This window comes from Apis mellifera, linkage group LG4, assembly GCF_003254395.2.
Source record: "Apis mellifera strain DH4 linkage group LG4, Amel_HAv3.1, whole genome shotgun sequence".
Taxonomy (NCBI): Eukaryota; Metazoa; Arthropoda; class Insecta; order Hymenoptera; family Apidae; genus Apis; species Apis mellifera.
The window spans coordinates 5695001-5718541 of record NC_037641.1 but is presented as its reverse complement, the minus strand read 5'-3'; the positions used below and the strand labels follow the sequence as shown (position 1 = coordinate 5718541).

Sequence of the window (23541 nt, the reverse complement as noted above, 5' to 3'; positions counted from 1 at the left end):
TTGTCACTTTCATTTATAAATTATTATATATTATATTAATATTAATTTAAAATATCAATTTAATTATCATAATTATTTGATGATATTGTAGTTTTTATTTTTTAATATTTTAATTAAAAGTATAAAAAGCGGAAGTACCTCTCCTTTGCATATTTTTTATTAAGAATTATTTAACTTTTACCATACTTATTATCATACTTATTTAATTCTAGTTATTTTCTAGTTTAATTCTAGTCATTTATTTTTAAAACAATGTTCCATAGTTTCTATGAAGCAGCAAAAGATTATGATTATGAAAACGAATAAACTTCATTTAAATATTTATATATATATATCATAGATGATTTTTTATTTATTACTTAAAAAATTTTATATCGCATTATTTAATATAAGAAATATTATTGAATAAAAATAATGATACAATAATAATACAACATAGTAATATGAATAAAAATAATGATGTCATACAATTAGAATAATGATACAAATTTTTTATATAATTATATTTTTTATTTAATCATTTTTTTAATTATATTTTTTAATACGCATTTTTTAATATTATAAAAAAGAAATAAGATAATTTTTTTATAAAATTATATGAAATATCCAATATATTCTGAATTTTATAGAATTAAAAAAATTAATTATATATATTGTTATATATTATAATATAATATAATATATTATAATATATAATAATATATATATAATACATATATAAAAAAAATCGATAAATATATATTTAAAAAAACTGTTAAAAAAATTTTTAAAACTCAAAAAAATAGCAATTGCAACAGGTAAGTATGCAATGATAAATATCTCACAAGTAATTAACAATAAAATTTTATAAAAATTCTTGTTTTTGAAAATACTAGAAAAATTTTGCATGTTATCTCTTATCCAATTATATTCTTTTTATATAAAGTTGAAAATTTAGAAAAATTTTTACTTCATTTATATAATATAAATATATATAAAAATAGGCATATAAACTTAAATTATAAACTTACGATATATAAAAATTGACTTGAATTAATTCTGTTAAGATTTTTAATCAAGAGGTTAGGCAAAGACAATAAAGTTAATCAAATATCAGAACTATTTCTTGAACATATAAATGCACAGAACAAGTATAGACAAGGAGAACAAATAATAAAAAAAAAGATAGAGATAAATTAAAAATTGTGAAATCAGCGCCATCTCTAAAGTGTAAATAAAACATATAAAGAAAGAAAATAATAAAAAAAATAGAAATATCATAAAAATTGATTGCTAGCGCCACCTCTTAAGTATCAAAGATATTTCTCCATGACACAATAAGACATAATAAGAATTAAAGATTAGCATAATCTTTTCAAAGACATATTTTCAAAAGTAATTAAAAGATGACGCTGATTTCCAATTCTTATTCTATTTTACCTACTATTTTTTTAAAGAGATGTTTTTAATACTTAAGAGATTGCATTAGCAATCAATTCTTATATTATCTCTAACTCTTTCTCATTTCTTTCTGTCTTTTCTTTATATGTTTCATTTGTGACACTCTGAAGATGGCTCTGATTTCAATATTTTTATTCTATTTCTATCCTTCTCTCATTATTTTTTTTCTTTTTCTATATTTCTTGATTCATAATTAGAGACAAAGTATGAGATATTATTATACATTTTTTAACATCATTTTTCTTTCAAAATTGTATATCGTTTATCTTTAATGTGAAAAATAAATAATATCTTAGCTTTATGATATATTTATTGGTATTGTTAAAAATTACGTAAATATTTATAACGAATAAAAATTATCGAATAAAAATGAAAGTCAATAATAAAAAAAATTGTGTAACCAAATTATCCTATATTCGCATCACACATATTGGATACGAAAATTGGCTTGACAATAATTGGTTTGAAGATTATTTTTAGTCCCATTTGACGATCATGTACGAAAAACAAACATACATGAGTAACACTGGGACTGTGAAATAGAAATATTAATAAAGAGAAAGAGAAAAATGGAAAAATTCGCACAAAACCTCAGCTAGTTTCGAACCCACGCCTATCTTCTTATGAAACTTAATTTCTATCTACTTCGCTATTTCACCTTACATATGATAAGAGAAATTATATTATATATATAGACATGTCAATATTTAAAGAAAATTTATTTTAGATATGAAATTATTTTAATATGTAAAAATTCAAATGCAGTTTATTTTTTAAAATTATAAATAATTTTATCTTATAATAAATGAAATAAGATAAAAATAGAATAAAATTTTATGCAATAAAAATATTTTAATATTTTATTATCTGAATAAAAATTACATTAAATTTTATTTATGTAAATAAATTTTATATAAAAATGCAATATTTATAATAAATATAATAATATAACAAAATGACAACATTGTAATAAATGAACAATAATATAACAAAATGATTGAAAAATAATGGATCAATATTTGTTCGATAATGATATGATATTATTGATGCAATGATAATGATATTATTGAAAGACTGTCAAATGATAATAAATAATTCAATTCAAAATCCATAGTTGAAATAAGAAAAATACGAGAAAAAGAAAATAATCATTTTAATAACATACTTATTTGTTTCTAAATATTCACGGTGTAGAAACTCGGTTTGCAATCCATGGAGAAAGTGACGACATTGATAGGATGATATTAAGAACAATGTGAATGGAGCACAATGAAGATTATGTTTCTTAGTTAGAATGATATTTTATAATAACAGATTTTGAATTATACAGAAAAAATTGTATAATATAAATAATTTTTAATAATAATTTTTAAAATAGTAATATTATATAATGAATATATAAATCATACTAATTGTAATATAAATACATAAAATATAATATTAAAAATTGAAATGAAATTAAAAATTTTATTAATAATTAAATAGACATTAAATTAATAAAATAAAATTGTGAAATAGAACATAAACATATTAAATTCACTAATTTTACAAAAAATATTTTTTTATCATATTTTTTTATCATATTTACTATAATTAAAAATAATTATATTTAATTTATGTTTATATTAAATTTGTTACCTCATTACATATCGAAAAATCTATATTTTTTTTTTATTTTTAATTATCATTGAAGAATTTAAAAAACCTTGAATTTTAAAAATTATAACATAAATGAATTAAATAAAAATAAATAAATAATGATGTCAATTGAAAAAGAAGATAGTTAATAATGAGCAGTACCGTCATCGTTAATTAAATAGGGAAACTGGGAATAAGATGGCGAACAGCATAATATGGGAAGCTGTTTTTAATTTCTAAATTGACATTATATAATCTCGCTTATTGGGGTGATAAGCTAAGAAATGAATTTTTTAAAAATGGCTTTGATAGTTTGTATAAAGTATATAAAAGATTATATACGAATATAATTATTTTTTAAATATTTCATACGATATTTTGATCATATAATTTAAGATTTTAGTTTTCTAATTTCTAACAATATATTAATTATTTTAATTAAGTAAGTAATGTTTTATTGCTGCTTATTTATATTATAATATTATTTTTTAATATAATCTTTTCTTTTCGTTTTAACTCGTTAATGATTTTATATTTTAAAATTATTTTATCTCAAAATTTTTTGTTAAAATATTTTTTGTATATTCAAAAATTTGTATTTTTTAGATCCATGAAGAAGAAACAAAAATTTTACTTGCAATCTATACAAGTTCTAAGATAAAAATGATTGAAATTAAAAAAAAATATTTATTAATTGTTATTAATATGTATATATTTATATTTATAAAAATATTTATCTTTATTCTTATTTTTTATCTCTTTCAAATATACTTTTTATTATTTCAAAATACAAATTGAAAAATAAAATATTATTTTAACAATATCATTATAGCATTAAATAATATAGCATTCATATAGCATATAGCATATCATATAGCATTAAATAAATATATTAATTAAACAATATCTTAAATTTTAAAAATCTTATAAATTATTTTTTTTTTTCTTATTGTCATAATATTATGTCTGAGAAAAGAGGAAGTTCCCATACATAGTATATTCATACAATACTTTGAATAATCTAATATTTTTAGAAAAAAGAAAAATCGATAAAATCATTGAATCACATTTATCGTAGTCAATAAAGAATGTTTTATTATGATTCATTGATTACCATTAATATTGCACGTAAAAGTTTTTGTTTTCACGATTTTGTAATCGTTAACAAAAACTTTTTAATGGAAATTTACTAAAAAGCTTATAGTCTTATTGCAACAATTTGGTTTTATTATTTGTTGCCATGCAGTTATATCGAAGCGAATTAAAGTCATCTCAATCTCAATTGACCTGATACAGATCACCCAGACCCCCTATGAGTTTATCTGTAAATATACATATGTATGCAAATTAAAGTCAATTATGGACAAATAGTTATGTAAAAGAGATGATACTATTCAATTTCGTGTAACAGAATCTGATATAGTTTTACTACTAAAATTGCTTTAACCAAACAGCATTATATAATCTTAAATCATGTAAAATTATAATAAAAATAAATTACAGAAAAAAATAAATTCGAAAAGACAATTTTAAGAGATATTTCATTCATCATAAATAGAGTGATGAATTGATAAATTATAAAATTATTAAATTATCAAAAGCGTAATTGATAGCAGAAACAATTGTAATTTTACAACGAATAGAAAAAAATATTTAAAAAAATTAATTGACAATTAATTTTCAATTCACAATTAATTGATAGGAGGAAAGGAAAGATAAACAAGATAAACACAAAGAAGAATGTACTGTATTTTTGTTTGTAAGGATTTCTAGATTATTATGACTTGAAAGGCTACGCTCTATGCTGTTTTTGAGATTGACAGTCATAAAAAATTATTGCTCGTTTCTATCATTCATATTTCTCATATATATTTCTCACATATTCGTTTTTTTATTCCGACAATATTACTTATCAATTACTTATCAATATAGTATCATATAATTATTATTTTTGGAAATAAAAAAATGAGAAATTATTATATATCCATTACATTATATCCATACAATAGTTAGAAATATAGAATATAGAAAAATTCTGCTCCAAATGATTCTTTAGATTTATATATATATAAAGTATATATGAATATAAATAAAATATAGTAGCAAATATTTATAAATATGAATATTTATTTATAATACTATTACTATAATAAGTCATAATAATCAAGTAATATCAAGTAATAATTAGATATTTGTTTCACAATGTAATATTCACGCAAATCTATATGAGAAACTATATTTTATATGATGAAAAATATTTTATTTTATATTTAGATTTTCAAATGTCATATTTCATATTTATGATCTATGATAAAAAATTAAAAATTAAAAATGTTAAAAATGTATGATACATATAACATTAAATTCAAGTTATATTAATCATACTATCATATACATTTCATATTATACAAATCTTACAAATCTATTTTTTCAATAGATCTTAAATACTTAATAAATAATAAATCAATAAATCTTATATACTTCTTATATTAGAAATTATAGATAAATTATTAAATATTAATATTATAAATTTAAAGATTAAAATATATAAATCAAATCTAATTAAATATTAATTATGATATTACATTTATAAAAAAAAACATACACGATAAATAGATAAAATTTAAAATATCCTCATACTAATACAAGTTTTATGAAGTGTTAAAAACCACAGCATTTTTATTAATAAATATCCAGCAACTAAGGGATTATTGAATATAGATAAATTTTCACCTTTAAACTTTAACAGTTTTTTATACGATTATATTAGAAGAATATTATAATTATTATTTCATACAGGATATTAAACAATATTAACAAGTCTATACTTTTTCATTGTCATTATCTATATTTTGGCTCTTTTTTTTCATTTTGTATCTAAAGAATTGAAGAATATCACGACAGAAGTTTTTACAAAAAATAACAAAAAATATTGATAATAGAAAATGTGCGTTACGTCAAATAATATTCTATAAAGTATTCTATATATATTTAAAGTATTTATTTTGCATTTATTTTTCGGAAAACTTTTCAAAACTTTTTACATGAATTCAGAAAATGTAGATATCTATGTACATAGATATCTATTTACGTCAATGATTTTATCTTGAAGTAAATTTATCTCAAGATACTTATATAAAAGATACACATGATAACATTACAAAGAATCATATTCTAATAATGAAACACAAGAGTCAGGAATCAAGAATCATTTTTCGATCTTACAAAATAGAAATAAATAATATGCAAAATTATAGAAAATAAAATCAATTTTGAAAGGTTATTTTTCGAAATAAAATGCAAAAAATGTAAATGAAGACTTATGTTATAATTAAAATTTGTGTTAACCGAAATAAAAGAGCTTTATTTCTATTGCACTTCTCGCTTTATAAAGTTCCGTTTTGCTTTATTTAATGCAAATTTAAATTGTTTATAACATAATGAATAGTTCAGTTTTCATCAAAATTTGTATATCATCAATTGACAAAGTTCATACATAGTAATAATAGTAATCATTTTTTATAAATATCTTAAAAACTAAGGCCAATTATCGTATATATATATAATTTTTTTAAAATTTTGTCTTTTACTTTGGCATATTTAAGAATCGTCAAAATCCATGATGGACATATCGATAGATTAACTTTTTTTGAAATAAAAAATGCGGTTGAATTTTTAATTATTGAAAAAATGAATTAAAAAAAGAATATATATCGTTCGATTTCCTTTGCATAATTATTTTTTTATTTCTAATTAAATTCGAGATATTATCCATTACATATTCTATATATATTATTCTATATATTGTATATTATCGCTACGTTATACTTGCATAAACATCCGCAATCTATTTATAAATTATAATACTGTTAGAAATGTCAAAGAATTAATTTTCGTTTTTTCGCTATTATTTCTTTTAAATTTATTTATTTCTTTTTTTTTTTATTACATTAAATAATTTTTAGAAACATAATTGTTATATTAGAAAAGACATTTTGAAAGAAATAACTTGAAAATTTATAATTGTTTTGTAAATAATAATAATAATAAAATAATTTTAATTATATAATGAATACACATTAAAAAATAATTACAAAAAATTTATAAATATTATATACATAAGTTAAAAAAAATTTAAGATATTTAATTTAAAATCATATTGACAAAATTTAATATTAATAAAAAATAAACTTTGAATTTTGAAATAAATATGTATTTATATTGAAATCTTAAAAATCTTAAAAATAATTAAATCTTCAAAAATAAATTATTTCCTATTGCAATTGATTATCACATTTCGTTAAAAATTTTATTATTATACTAGCCATATAAAAACATTTAATACTATCTTATCATATTTAAAATGTATCTTATTTAGTTTAATTGATAATGTGACCCATGACTAAATAATACTTACGATTGCGATCTAAATTCATCAAGTAATAATTGATAATTTATATAAAATTTAAATAAATTCAATACAAAAAGAATTTATAGAATTAAATAAATTAGCTCATCTACATTTGAATATCATTATAACGTTTGAAATTGCAAAATAATAATAACAAGAATAATAATAAGTTGATTGATAAAGATTATTTTTTTTAAGAGTACATTCTTATTGTTTCACCCATATTATTTTATTAAATAAATAATATCCTGTAAATATCCTTAATTTTTAAAATAAAAAAAAGAAGATTGAAAATGATAATTTCGAGGATATTATATTTATGCTTTTCATTTATTTATAAAAGTTATTTGATACAAAAAAAAACAAAAAATTGAATATTATTTTATTACTATTATACATAAAAATATATGATATGATAATAATTTTTAGAGACATTTTTCATAGATCTTTCATATTAAGTATTTCGTAATAATCTAAGACTAGATGAATATAAATAAATTTCATGTTTATATACACACATATATTTATGATATCATTATCACGTTTTCCATTTTTTGATAGCATATATTAAGAAAATTATTTTATTTGAAAATAACATTGATAATTGAAAACAACACTGATAAAATTCAAAAAATTTGCTCTTGAAAACAATATTCTTTGTTCATTTTTTTTATTTTTGTTATTGTAATTATTATTCAACAGTGATACTTCTCTTTTTCACTCATTTTTTTATTATCATATTAAATTATATTGATATTAAAATATATAATATTTATTATACGGATAACTTAATCAAACAATCAAATATTAATTTAAATTAGTATTTATTATATAAATAGTATTTAATTGAATTTATTAAATAATATTTAGTTAAAAGTAATAAAAAATTAAGATTTTTATCTTAATAAACTTTTTATTAACAATTTTTGCGAAAAAAAATATCTACAAATTTAATTAATCCAAAATTTGGTCGTTAGCTCATAATAATAAAAATAATTTCTCTTCTTTTAACATATGATTAGTTAACATTAATAGACAAATAAAATTATTTTACAATACTAAATATAAACATTTCTATTTGCAAATAATAATATTGGGTTTCATAAAATTATCCTAATTTAATATATCAATTATTATTTAATTATTATTTATTTATTCTTTATATAAAAAATGCAAATATGAATATTGTTTCAACATATTATATTTATTTCTAGAATATAAATATGAATATATAAATATGAATATATATAAATATTAAAATCTAAAGTTAACATATATTTTATAAATTAATAACTATTACTTTTAATGATATGAATTTTTTTTAAATTACATATTTGATTTAAAAAATGTGTTATACATAATAAAGTTAGTTTACTTGAATTATAATTAGCCATTTGTGATTGATTAATATTTTTTAAATATAATAAATTTATTTGAAAATAAATTACAATAATAAAATTAATAAAAGGTTTGAAAAAAATTTAATTAGTGGTTTTGATAATATGAAATAATAATCTTCAAATAAAAGAATAAATTATAGTCAAACATCTTTGATTAATAAATTTTCTATCTATATCTATTTTTTTAAGAAATATTAAATAATAATAATATATAATAATAATATTAAATTATATTAAATAAAATTTAATATAATTAAATAAAACTAATAAAAAATTTTTTTATTATATATATAATTGCTTAATATTTATTTGTGATATACGTGTGGAATACAATTTTTAATAATACATATATACAAAAATTGTTGCACATATATGTATAGTATATATTGCTATAATGTAAACATGAAATTACAATATTTGGCTGATATATAATTTTAAACGGAAAAATGGAAGCAGATTGTTGCTGTTAATTTATATACAAATTTTATGAAAAATTTCTCTAAAAGCTATTATAAGATTATCATGTATAAGAGCTATTAATACAAGATTATAATAATCTTGAATGACAATTTACGAAAAACTTAATTACAATATATACTTAAATTTATGTAATGTGATACATATATATATATATTCATTTATTTCAAATAAAATCTAAATATTCACAATCATTTATTCAATATATCCTTAGTATTTACAAAAAGAAAAAAAATTAAAATAGAAAACAAATATGATATCTGTATTGATAACAGATTTGTTTTATTCTCATTTCATAAAATTAAATATTTCATAATAAAGTAATCAAAAATAAATTTTTCGAGAATTCTTTTTATTTTTATTGTGCTTGGATTGCTACAGCGTAATATGCATACTGTTTTGAAGCCTATTGTAACTATGATTTCATCGTCTACGTAATATCACAGACAGTCTTAAAAATATCACGAAATGATATCATCAACAATTCAAGATAATATCAATTACAAAAATGTTTCATGATTTTTATCATATCGAACGAAACATATATCTGAACTTATAAACATTTTTGGAAATAATGTATACAAAAAAAATGATAAATATCTTTGGACATTTCGCAGCAACGATTATAATTCTTTATATATATATATATATATATAAGATATTTTATATTATATATATATATATATATAAGATATTTTATATTATATATAATCAAGTATATTCTCACTCACTTTATTATTACTTATTTATTATAATATATATATATTATGTAATATACTTGACATTTTTTTGACAATATATCATTTTATATATTACGGAAAAAGTAAATTTTTACTATATATTAAATTTCTAATAGAAAAACAAATATTTAGTTTAAATTTCTAATAAAAAATTAATAGAAATTTAAATTATATGCATGATAATATGCATGAAAACAATGTTATTAAATTCAACAAAAAATATAAAATAATTTTTTAACCATTTTTTTATTTTTGCTCCTGTTTATTAAGATGCAAATAATTTACAAATATAGAAATATATATTATTAAAAAAATATTTAAAAAATCAAATTTTGCTCCTGTATATCAAAATGCAAATAAATTACAAATATAGAAATATATATTATTAAAAAAATATTTAAAAAATCAAATTTGTAACCATTTCATCAATATTCAACATTTTAATTTGCAAGTCGATAATTCTTGATTTGATTATAATAAGTTAAAAATGAACACGTAAATTCTTATGTTATTTAATATATTCTGATATAATCTAATAATTATTTATTAACCATATTAGATATTCGTATTATTTATATATACAATACCATTCATTATGCGATCATGTAAAATATATCACATTATTTATAAATAAGAAAATTAACTGCTATTAAAATTGTTAATTAATATACTTGTTAAAATTATATTAATTATATATAATATTTCAACATTTCAATCGAAATTAAAAATCAATAATAATATATAAATATGTACTCGAAAAAAAAACAAACAAATCATTTCGATTTTCTAGATATTCATGATAATAACAAATAAAAATATTAACTGATATGTATTAATTGGCAGCTCGATCAGTCATTTATATAATTCATTTTGAAATGTGGCTAGACAACTTAATTTGTAAATACAGTATTTTAATTTTAATCACATTAATATCAACAAAATCACCGACATAGTTGGCTAGTGATATTTCCTGAATGAATCTTTCATAAAGAATAAAAAAAAGGAGACAAAAAAAAGATTAAATAAAAATAATGACAATTCGTTAATTATATATATTTTTCATATATTTCATTTAAGAGATTCAATATCAAGAAAAATTTATCGAAATTAAATTGAAAAATTGAATAAAAAATTATTCTGCAATACTTTTTTTACTCGAATAAATCATTTAAAACTTTTTTCTTAACCGGTGAGTAAAACATAATCGCAGTTGTCAGGTCAAAGTTAACGGTTATTTTCACATAAAAAGAGAAAAGAAATCACACCGATGTGCACAGTCAAATCGCGTAAGTAATTTTATATTCATAAGAGAAACGTTAACTTTCCTTCTTTTCTTTTACCTATTCCTCCTTTTTCACTTCCTCTGATTTTTTTTTCATTTTTGTTTTTCTTGCTTTTTTGTTTTACAAAGATTCTTCTTCATATCCATCCTATCTCCCTTCATCTTTCGCAGTACGCCGGCTAAAAGGAAAGCTATGATTGGTCACAGCTGGCTAGGATCAATGATGCTGCAATTGTTAGAGCCTAGTGACAACATGGCCTCGCGCTATTTTCTAGACTGTTAAAATAATATGTTCATAAAATAATACGTCTATGATATATGAATACTTTTGTGTTTGATTGATGTTTCGTAGAATTCAATAAAATCAAATTACATATTTCTTGATTTATCAACTTTTGTTTCAATATAGATTTGGAATATATCGGTTCATGACCCATCTTCGTATTGCATATATTCTAGATAATTCTAGAATCAGCAAAATCCACTTTCTATCAACAATAATTGAACATTTCTAGAATCAGAATTCTAGAGCGATTCTTTTAATATAAAAGAATTAAAATTCTTCCCAAATTACACATAAAATTACACGTAAGAAATTGGATATATTAGGTCGAGGAAGCACAGCAATTGAGTATAAGGATTAATACTCTTCTTTTTGTTGAACTTTTCTTCTAATATATGAAAAAGAATTAATCAATATAACAACTTTTGAAAGACATTTTTAGATCTCTTCTTCTTCAACAATTGGCAAACTGCTCTGATGCATCAACGGACTCGTTCTCACAGTAAAAGCCATTATCCAATAATCAACTTCTTTTTTATTCTCCATAAGAAAAGTTAATGCAATAGGCGAATCGAAACCTTTTTGTCTAACTAGAAAACCTTCTTCCCCATAACGTTCGATCATTGTATTTCTCAAATTCAATACGCCTAAAGGTCTGCACACCTTTTTTTGTGGATAAATTACGGCGAAATGCTCAACACTCGTCCGGTAAACCTTCACTTGTACACCTTGGCGATGGCCGTTTGGCCCCACTAAGGTCATATAACCGCTCATATTTTCAGTATTCCAGCAAGAATCCACATTTGAATCTTTCAAACTCGATTGATTGAATTGCAGGAAACTAGTATGCATTGCTACGTCAGCCGGCATATTATTTTTCTTCTTTTTTTTTCTATTTACTCTAACCAGAAAAATTAATTGATGCTCAAATCAAAGAAAAGTTAAGTATAATATGTTGATTTAAATAAATTAAATCACAAGAAATTAACAATGATGTCTGTGTAATTTTTCTCTCTCTGAGAAAAAAATATAGGTACACTTCCAAAAACTGCGCAAAACTGTTTCTCGAAGTAAACTGTCTATATGAACTTTCACCGCCTCTATTTATACGAGATGTGCGGTTTGACAATGTATGCGCATGCGCATTACTATATATGTACTTAATAAATGTCACTATAAACGAAACTACATATCAAACAGATTATGATTCAAAATCATTAATTGAATTTTTAAAATTTAGAAAAAGAAATTATTCTATATATATAATTTCTATAAAATGTGAATTAGAATTTAGAATTCATATATTCTTTTGCCAAATAATTCGATACATATATTGATATTTATTGACTATCAAATGTTTTCATTTCTTTTATTAAATAAATTTCTTTCATAATATATGTTCTTTCTAACTAAACTTTTTTTTTCAGATAATGATTTTATTTTCTCTATCTTTTTTGATTAAATAATTTTTTTAAACAAAACAATATTTTTATTTATGAATATTTGCTTTTATAAAGCTAAATATATTATTATAGAAATATACAATGTTAACTATATATTATATAATATTAATTGTTAAAATTATAAAATAATTGTTAATTTATAAAATTATAGTATATCTAAAATAATACTAATAGTAATAATAATAATCACTTTAAGGAAATTATAAATAAGAAATATTAATCAAATTAATTTTTATTAAATAATAATATAATTAATTTAATTGAAATTTATTATTAATAAAAGAAATTAATATCGAACATAAAAATAAAATTGTAAAATATTATTATTCAAAACCTTAAGTTTGCATATGAACTTTATTAAAATTTAATTCATTAAAATTTAATTCTATACTTATAATGAATGATAATTCATTTTTGATTATTGATAATTAATTAATAAAATATTTATAAATGATTTAATTATTTCATTGTATTTTTTGACATTTTGATGATATATACTATAATAAAATTTGCATATTATTATAAGCAAGTATTTAAAAATATTATTTAAATTGGATATTATAGAATTCTAAAGTTGAATGAATTAAATTATTTCTATATGATTTTTAAATAAAGCCTGATACACATTATTTATGTGTATGTGAACTTTGTCATTTTGTCATGAACTATTGTTATATAATGGAATATGTCACTAGATTTACATCTATATTAAAATAAACTATGGTTATGTACATAACCATATATTCTTATTATCTTTATCAATATATGTTGGAATTATACAAGTGAAGTTTATAAATATTTATATAAATTATATATTCTGTATAAATTGTTAGCAGTTAGTATTTCAGAAATTGTCTTTCTTTTTAATCAATATAAAGTGTATATATTATAATACATGTACCATTGATATATATTAATTATTCTATAATAATACTATATTATGATTTAAAAAAAAAAGCAAAATGAGACAACAAATAACTGATACAAAAATTAATTCTCACACATCTGGAGAAGCTGATGAATGTCTTTTCGAATATTTACATGCTGAAATGGTTAATTATGCTTTAAATAAATCATGTAAAAATAAGGTAATTATATATTATTGCTATATAGTATATTTATATAATTCGATAATTTTATATAAATTAATAAAATGTATTTATTATATCTTATTATATCTTTTATTATTCAATATATTTTATTATGTTTCTTATTTATTTTAAATAAAAAAAACAATTTAAATCTTTTTAAAAGATTCTCTATAATAATGATTTTATTAATTTTTTAAAAATATTTTTAAAAATATACAAATAAAATAAGATCTTTCAATTATATTTAAATTATTAATATTATTGTTTTCAAATATTTTCATTTGTTCTATGAACTATTTATTTCTATAAATTTATCATTCAATAGCTTTATGAACCATTTTCTTCAATAATATACATTACTAATTGAAGAATATATATAAAAATATATTAATTTTGCATTAGAAAATTAATGTCATTTTTTAATATGAATATATTTTTAAATTTTTAAAAACATGTAATAAAAATAAAGATTAGAAAGAAGCAAATGTCTAATATAATGAAATTTTTTGTAAATGTATCATAATTTTGAAAATAATAATAAATATAATAATGTTTTTTTCTAGTGAAAAAATTTATATTATATATTTTTTAATAATATATAGAAATTAAAATATAAAAATTTAACAATATATTAATATATGTATATGAACGATATATTAATATATAATAAAATTATTTTTTTGAACTAAGTATTAATTAAATTATTAATGATTCATTGAACTTATATTTTTATATTTTAGAAATATAAAAATAATAATATGATGTAATCAAAATTATAATTAAAATGTGCAATAATAAAATGAAATTTGAAATTTGAATATTTGATATTTATCATATTTGTTATAATTATAACCTATTTTAAAATTTCAAAAATCATAAAAATTTATTTTAAAAATTTTAAATTGCGTTTTTAAATAAAATATCAATAATGTTGCACTATAATTTTAATATCTATCTGTTTATCTGTAATAATAATAATAATAATATTTAAAATATAAAGGAAGGAGAAGAAGAACTATCTCGATTAGAATGGATGGGATTCAGTGTTGGTTACAGAATTATTGAACGATTGACACGAGAATGGAATCGATTTAAAGATGAATTGGATATGATAAAGTTTATCTGTACTGATTTTTGGTCAAGTCTTTATCATAAACAAATTGATAATTTAAGAACAAATCATCATGGTGTATATGTATTACAAGATAATTCATTTCGATTATTAAATAAAGTAGGTACTAATAATAAACAATATTTACAAGAAAGTCCACGTTTATTAACATTTACTTGTGGACTTTTAAGAGGAAGTTTGGCAAATCTTGGAATTATTAGTACTGTTAATGCAGAAATTTCTACATTACCAAGTTGTAAATTTCATGTACAAGTTCAAAGAATTTAATGTTAATAAATATGATATAAAATATGTACAATAAAAATTAAAGTATGTTACAAAATGATATAAAATCATATAATTAAGAATTTTATGAACAATTAGAAAAAAATTATAAAATTTTATATATACAATTATATTTTAATTTTATTCATTACTAATAATAATAAAATATGTTTTTCATATTAATTTTTGAAATAAAGTTTTAAAATTTTATTTAACTATAATATAAATAAATATTAATATAATAACACTTGAGAAAACTCTATCTGATTCTTTTCAAATTTTCTATAACGAATTTTTTTTATTCAAATTAACATAAAATATAGGAAAAAAATTAACGAAAATATTAAAGTATTGTCTTCATCTATATTTTATGAAACATTATATTTATTAATTCAGTAAAAATAATTAAAAATTTACATATATTTAAAAAATTTTTAATTGAAATGATTTCATAACTATTCAATATCTGTAAAAAAAGAAAATTTGATCACTCAAATTAAAATTTGATAGAAATATAAAAAATATATTTTCTGAGACATTTCAAGTTGTATTTTTTTGAAATATTATATATATGTATTTTATTTAAATTTTATTCAAGTATAAAATTAAATTATATTAATATAAAATTATATATTTATATAATCTAAAGTATATAAAAGTAATATTAAAGTTAATAATTTTGACTTTTTTAAAAAATAGAATATTTATTTTAAACATTTATAAATTAAATGCATAATTAAATTTTTACTCATATAAGTTTCTAGATCCAATTTTTTTTAATTAAAAATTAAGTATAATAAAAGTAAACTTGAGAAATATAATAATCAGTTGCAATAATTTTAAAAGTATTTTAACAATTAAATATTAATGTTTAAGATTTAATTTATTAAATAATTATTAGATGTACCATTTTTGGTTATAAATTGCAAAATATGAAATTGATTTACAATTCCGATAAAAGCATCATCATGTTCATCATCTAAAATTATCACATATGGTTCTTTTTCAAGAACACGTGATATATAACCAAGAGTTGCTGAATGTTTAACTTTAACATATTGTTTAACCATAGCTTTATCTACAAAATCTGTACATTTTACTATACCAGATATTACATATGATGTAAGTTTGTTCAAATTAATAACACCTTTTATATGTATATTATCATCACTAATAACTAATAACTGTGAATCTGCATTTTTGAGCATATGCATAGCTTCTTGACATGTTACTGTATTTTCCTTTAACAATGATTGTTTATCAAAAGATAAATTTGAAATTTTCATATTCCACCACCATTTATTCATTTCATTTTGACAAACAGGTTGCTATAAATTATTCAATAACTCATTATTCAAATTTATAAAAAAAGAATTTTTAAATAAAAATAAATAATTTACCAAAAATCCTCTAGTTTCCATCCAATATTCTGATACAAATTTAGTTAAATAGTTTCGTATTCCATCAGGTAAAATAATTACCATACGTTTTTCTTCAGGAATATCTTTAGCTATTTTAAGAGCAGCTATAAGAGCAGCACCACTGCTACCACCACAAAGTAAACCTTCTTGACGTATAAGCATTCTAGCAGCATTTAATGATTCATTATCTTCAGTCTTTATCCATTTATCAATTACATTACGATCTAACACTGTAGGTATAAAATCATAACTAAAAATAATTGATCATTTAAAATAAAAAATAAAATTGCATACAATTTAATAAATAGAATAGATAAAAAAATGTCACACCCAATTCCTTCTACTTCATAAAAGCCAACTTCATTTTGTGAATCACTTGATGGATCTAAAATACTTCCTTTAGGATCCACAGCAATAATTTTTATATTTGGTGATAATTCTTTCAATTTTCGTCCAATACCTGAAATAGTACCACCTGTACCAGCACCAGCTACCAAATAATCTATTTTGCCTTCACACTGTTTCCAAATTTCAATTGCAGTTTGATCATAATGAGCCAATGGATTTCCAGGATTAGTATACTAAATATATAATATAAATAGAAAATTAAAATATATAACTATGTAATATTTAACAATATAATAATAGTACCTGATCAAGAATAATACTATTTGGTATTTCTTTTTGTAATTTTTGAGCAACACTGATATGTGCTTCTGGACTATGCCAACTTGCTTCAGTTGGAGTTCGTATAATTTCAGCACCAAGTGCATAAAGTGTTGATATTTTTTCATCAGACATTTTTTCTGGCATAACAATAATGCATTTATATCCTCTAACTGCAGCAGCCATTGCCAAACCAATTCCAGTATTACCACTTGTTGGTTCAATAATGGTACATCCTGGTTTCAACAAACCTTTATCTTCTGCATCTTGAATCATTCTATATGCAATTCTATCTTTTACAGAACCACCAGGATTAAGAAATTCACATTTTGCATCTAAAAATAAAATTATATTTATAAAAAAAACTTTAATAAATAGCAAAACTTTATAAATTAACAAGATTAATACTAACATATTTCACATTTTATACCATAAGATTTAGGAATATTATTTAATTTTATAAGTGGTGTTTGTCCAATAGCAGTTAAAATATCAGGCATTATCTTAGTACAATCACCATTTCTGAAATCATATTAAATCATATTAATGAAATATAATAAAAAAACTCTATAGTAAATTTATTTAATTTAACTTAAAAAATAAAGAAATAAATTTTCTAATTAGGAATTTAAGAAAATAAAAACTAATTAAAAAATAAATATATTTGTAGCAAAAGTGTAATTTGTTTTAAATTTTTCATCAATTATGAAATATATTACAATTATATATAGATTTTTATATAAAATAAAATATCAATGAAATTAAAATTATTATTAATAATAAAATTAATAATTCATAATAAAATGAATTATAATTCAAACTACAAACTTTAAAACTTTTTATAATCTTAATAATAAACAATATTTTAAGTATTAAATAAATTCATATTATATTATATTATATTATATATTATTCATATATATTATATACCTACAATTTTTTATATGATATATTGAATTTTTATTAAATTTCCAACATTTTTATATTAATTAATTATCAAAATTAATATAATTATATAATAATTTATGAAAATATAAATAAAAACACTATTTTATATATTATATATATATTTATATGTATTAATTTTTATATTTTATTTTATTGTATTTATTTTATATTTATTATTTTTATCATAAACTAATATATATATATATACATTAAATTTGAACAACAATAAATTTGAAATTTCAAATATTTTATTTTTGAAACAAAATCATATTATTATTTCAGATCTTAAGTTTTTTTATAAATTAAACTTACTTTGTTCTACATGTATGTGGTGAATTTGTTGCATTTAATTCCCATGTACAATAACTAGGTCGATTAGGTTGTTTAAATTCCATAATTAAGATTTAAATTATAATTAAATTCTTCGAATTTATTAAAAATAAATAATAAAAGTAAATTTTAAACTTTTTTTCAATAGCTTTAATAATTCAAATATTATATTAAATTCTTCAATCTTATATTGATTTCAAGATTGAAGAAAGTAAACTGCTTGTTTCATACTACGTTACTTTTAAAATAGTGTTCGATCATATAATGATGTAATAATTAAGATAAATAATAGAAAATAATTATGACTTCATATATCTCTTTTAGCTAATATATATTTATCATATAAAACGTAATTCTTAAAATATGAAAATAAAACGACTAATAAATTAATAAAATTGAAGTTTTCATGAAAACTATTGTAAACTATAAATATTGCTTTGAAAACATCCCATTTAAATTTATTAATAAAATAAATTTATTAATATTAATTAAATCTAACATTTCTCAGTACAATAAACTAGCATATATATATATATATATATATATATATATATATATATATATATATGATTTTATCAAGAAATTTTGTTTCTTGATAATATAATTATCACTATTATTTAATATAAATTGCATATATAAATATTAATTAAAAAGAAAATATTTACACTTATAAGATTTATTTTTTTATTTTTAAAATAATTAAAAATAATATTTTATATTATTAATTTTTTTATATCAAAACAAAGTTTTATATTACATTTACATTAATAGTTTAGACATTCTATTATTATATCTATTCTTCTATTAGATATTTATGATATTATATTCATATTAATTTCTTGAATTTTTTTTTATATTTCAAAGCGAAAAAAATGATATACTATTTCAATATGGTGGATCGTTTTTGAAGTGTTCAATATTTTTTATTTCATTTAAAGTGTGATATACATTGATAAAGATTTTGAATGATAAGAAAGCGTGAATTTAATGATTAGAAAAAAGCTTTATAATAATATAAGACTATATAAATGACAATGATTAATGTATGTTATTTGAAATGACTTGTCATTTCCCTAACGATTATATAGTTCGTGAAAATTACACATATGTTGTGTTTCCAAAATGTATTAACAATAAAGATAGTGCATTATATTATTAGTAATTATTATCGAACATTAATTGTAATGCTATTATGCTTTAAAATAAATTATTGTATTCTATTCTAAAATTGTGACAAGTTCATAGATTCGGTAAACAAAACTTATAAGTACGCTATATAATTATTATGTACTTTGAAGTAGAATCTATTCAAAAATATCCAACCGTAACCATGTACGTAGTTTTATAATAAATTTTATCATTATTTTAATAATGATTTTATTTTTGATTTTTTTATTATCCATTTATTTATTGTTCATTCATATTTAATTTTTAACTTAATTTTTTTTAATAATTTATATGTAAATTTAATAGGAATAAATCAGTGGAAGATTTATTAATATCTAGTCGTGAAGTTATGACTAATGTAAATTCTACTGGATTTGAAAATCAGAATCCAACAATGAATATAGGAAATGGTATATCAGATAATATTCAAGAAACAATTATTGGAGGAAATGGAGAAAAAGGTAGTCCAGTTTCAAGTCCAAATTTATCTCCACGTCCTAGTCCAAAAGTTCGTAATAAACGAGATCATTCCAAATTAAATCATGATTCAAATACCAAAGAATCTAATAGTATGAATAAATTGGATGAACATCAATTACATGTAAGATTTTAATATTAAAATATTTTTTATTATATTTATTTGTTGATATCTAAAATTTCTTTTATTAGTATTATTAATTTTTTATAACATTATTAATTTAATTTTAAATATATGATATAGCAACAACAAGATATAACAAACAAATCATCAGATTCTTCTCAAGCTATAAAAAGTTCACATGAAGGAAAAAAAGAAACACGGAGCAGTGAACGAAATAAAAAAAAATCTTGGTATCATGTTTTATATCCAACTTATAAATCTAGATCTGATGATTTTAAGAGAATATTTAAAGATGTACCAGATGATGAAAGATTAGTTGTTGGTAAGTAATGGTTTTTATGTTCATTTAAATAATTTAAATATTAATATAATATTATTAATTAATTATTATTGTCATTTTTATAGTTATATATTATTATATATTATATAATATTGTATAATATTATTATATATTATATTATTATATATTATATATTATATTAATTATATTATATAATTTTTAGATTATTCATGTGCACTACAACGTGAAATATTAGTGCACGGAAGACTCTATGTATCTCAAAATTATGTATGTTTTTATGCAAACATTTTTAGTTGGGAAACTTTAGTATGTTTACGTTGGAAAGATGTTACATCTATTACTAAAGAAAAAACTGCACTTGTAATTCCTAATGCAATTTTAATATGCACTGCCACTGATAAATTTTTTTTGACATCTTTTGGTGCAAGGGATAAAACATATGTAATGTTATTTCGTGTATGGCAAAATGCACTTATTGGTGAGGTATGAAATTAAATATTTTTATGATATGATGATAAAATTTATTTGTCATACTATTCTTCAATTTATATTATTTTTATAATTATCATTATATATTATTTATATTGTTTCTATATAACAAAGAATAATTAGAATTTATTTGATGTATTATATTTAAATTATATTTGTAAAAATAATAAATTGGATATTTTATTATTTAGCCAATGAATGCACCTGAATTATGGCAACTTGTACATTCTTGTTATGGAGATGAATTAGGTTTAACTTCAGATGATGAAGATTATGTTCCACCATTACCTCCAGCTGATGAAGAGAAGCTATCTACAAGATTATCCGTAGAATCATTCTCTGAGGTAATTTATTGATTGTATTAGAAACTAATGAAATTATAAAAATTTATAAATATATATAATTAATATCAATTTTTTATCAATATATATAATTTTTAATCAATACTTTTATTTTTTAATATTTTATATAAACTTTAATTATACTTTTTATTTTATATTTTATGAATTAAAGGTAGAAAGTGGTAACATAGAACATTCAATAACTGGAGCACCAGATACAATTGAATCAAAGGCAGAAGTACATCATTTACCCCGACCAGATCCTACTATTGATGCAACAGATTTAAGTGATACAACAGAAAGTGAAGCTGAAAAACATGCATGTAAGTTTTGATAATGATACTTTTTATTATACTTTTTTTTAAAATTATTATATAAATATAAAATATAAAATTACTATATAATTATCATAGAAGAATTACATAGAATTTAATTATTTCATTATTTTATAACATTACTAAATACACAAGATACATAACATATATTATTTAAAAGATAAAAAAATTTACATTATACATTGACAATTTATATTGATAATTTTATAAATATGATATAATTTATTTATAGTTAATTTTGCCAATATTTAAAAAAAAATTTAAAAACAGATGATTTAAAATGTTTTATGTTTTTATAAATTTATTATTATTTAAAACAATAATTATAATAATTACACAATAATTTTTATTATTTATAATGATATATTTATTTATTATAATATATTTATAATATAATGAAATATATATATATATTTTATATCATATTTAAATATATTAAAAAATTAATAGAAAAAAAATTTTAAAAATGTAAAAAAGAAACCTAAAACATTTATTTGAATATTTTATTACCTTTATATTCTTATACAAATATAACGATATATTGTGTTGAATAATATAATATATAATAAAATTATTTATGTATTCTTTCTAATTTAGCAATATTATAAATGTTTTAGGTACTAAAATTAAATGGATGTGTGGAATACTTCAGAAATAAATAATCAAACATTAGGAATATGTTCTACTCACCTTGAAAATGAACAAAATCACATTAGGATAGGTCCAAAAACATATCTCAAAGATATAAACATACTTTGTTAATGATGGAATTTAGAGAATATCTGTTAAGTATAAAGTTAGTACTGTCACTTTTTCTGTAAGAGTAAATAATATTGTTTTTAATTGGATAAATTGAAATGACAATACATGTCTATTCTTTTATTCATAATAGCATCAATTTTCTTATTCAACTAATTTTTTTACTTATAACTTTCTTAACACTTTCCGTGCCGGATTTTTGATGATTTTTCGTTTAGATCACATGATTCTCATTATCATGATTTATAACTTTTTTTGAAATATTTGCTTTATAAATAAAATATTTAAAATTATTGCAGAAATTATAAATATCAAAAAGATATAATGTATTACATTATATGTAATACATTGTATTACATATATACTTGTATTAAGTTTAAATGAAAAAAAAAAATATATGATTTTACAATAAATTTCCATTATTTCAAAGATTTCCATTTACATAGGAAAACTTTCAAGCGCTTTAAATGGAAAATTTAGTAAAAACGAGACACGCGGCACGAAATGTGTTATTAATAGTAATTATAAGCAATTTTTACAAATGAAATTTCTTATTCTTCCG

General features: G+C 19.0%; 3 protein-coding genes across 4 annotated transcripts in view; 2 read left to right on the top strand and 1 right to left on the bottom strand.

Annotated features, from left to right (window-relative positions):
• Nucleotides 1-13897: 13897 nt before the first annotated feature.
• LOC725904 (trafficking protein particle complex subunit 6B) lies at nt 13898-15682 on the top strand. Its single transcript, XM_001121698.5, has 2 exons — nt 13898-14222; nt 15226-15682. The coding sequence occupies exons 1-2, from the start codon at nt 14097-14099 to the stop codon at nt 15622-15624; spliced, it is 525 nt and encodes a 174-aa protein (XP_001121698.2). The 5' UTR covers nt 13898-14096; the 3' UTR covers nt 15625-15682.
• Nucleotides 15683-16496: 814 nt separating this feature from the next.
• Nucleotides 16497-19083, bottom strand: Cbs (cystathionine beta-synthase). The gene is given in 6 exon segments (NM_001040263.1): nt 16497-16949; nt 17022-17292; nt 17373-17623; nt 17694-18043; nt 18121-18230; nt 18969-19083. Coding segments are annotated over 6 exon segments (1515 nt in total). The 5' UTR covers nt 19052-19083; the 3' UTR covers nt 16497-16499.
• A 1188-nt stretch (nt 19084-20271) lies between these two features.
• LOC411468 (GRAM domain-containing protein 1B) overlaps nt 20272-23541 on the top strand; it is a 6531-nt gene continuing 3261 nt past the window's right edge. For both annotated transcript variants that reach the window (XM_006561999.3, XM_006561998.3), the window contains exons 1-6: nt 20272-20318; nt 20460-20754; nt 20875-21076; nt 21258-21538; nt 21736-21888; nt 22058-22208. In XM_006561999.3, coding sequence (XP_006562062.1) covers nt 20272-20318; nt 20460-20754; nt 20875-21076; nt 21258-21538; nt 21736-21888; nt 22058-22208 — 1129 coding nt within the window. The remainder of the gene's footprint in view (nt 20319-20459; nt 20755-20874; nt 21077-21257; nt 21539-21735; nt 21889-22057; nt 22209-23541) is intronic.

Bases quoted from the DNA above. Each gene is read 5' to 3' on its own strand.
- LOC725904 (XM_001121698.5), top strand. From the start codon at position 14,097: ATGAGACAACAAATAACTGATACAAAAATTAATTCTCACACATCTGGA. The intron at 14,223-15,225 runs GTAATTATATAT...TAAAATATAAAG, and splicing joins ATAAATCATGTAAAAATAAG to GAAGGAGAAGAAGAACTATC.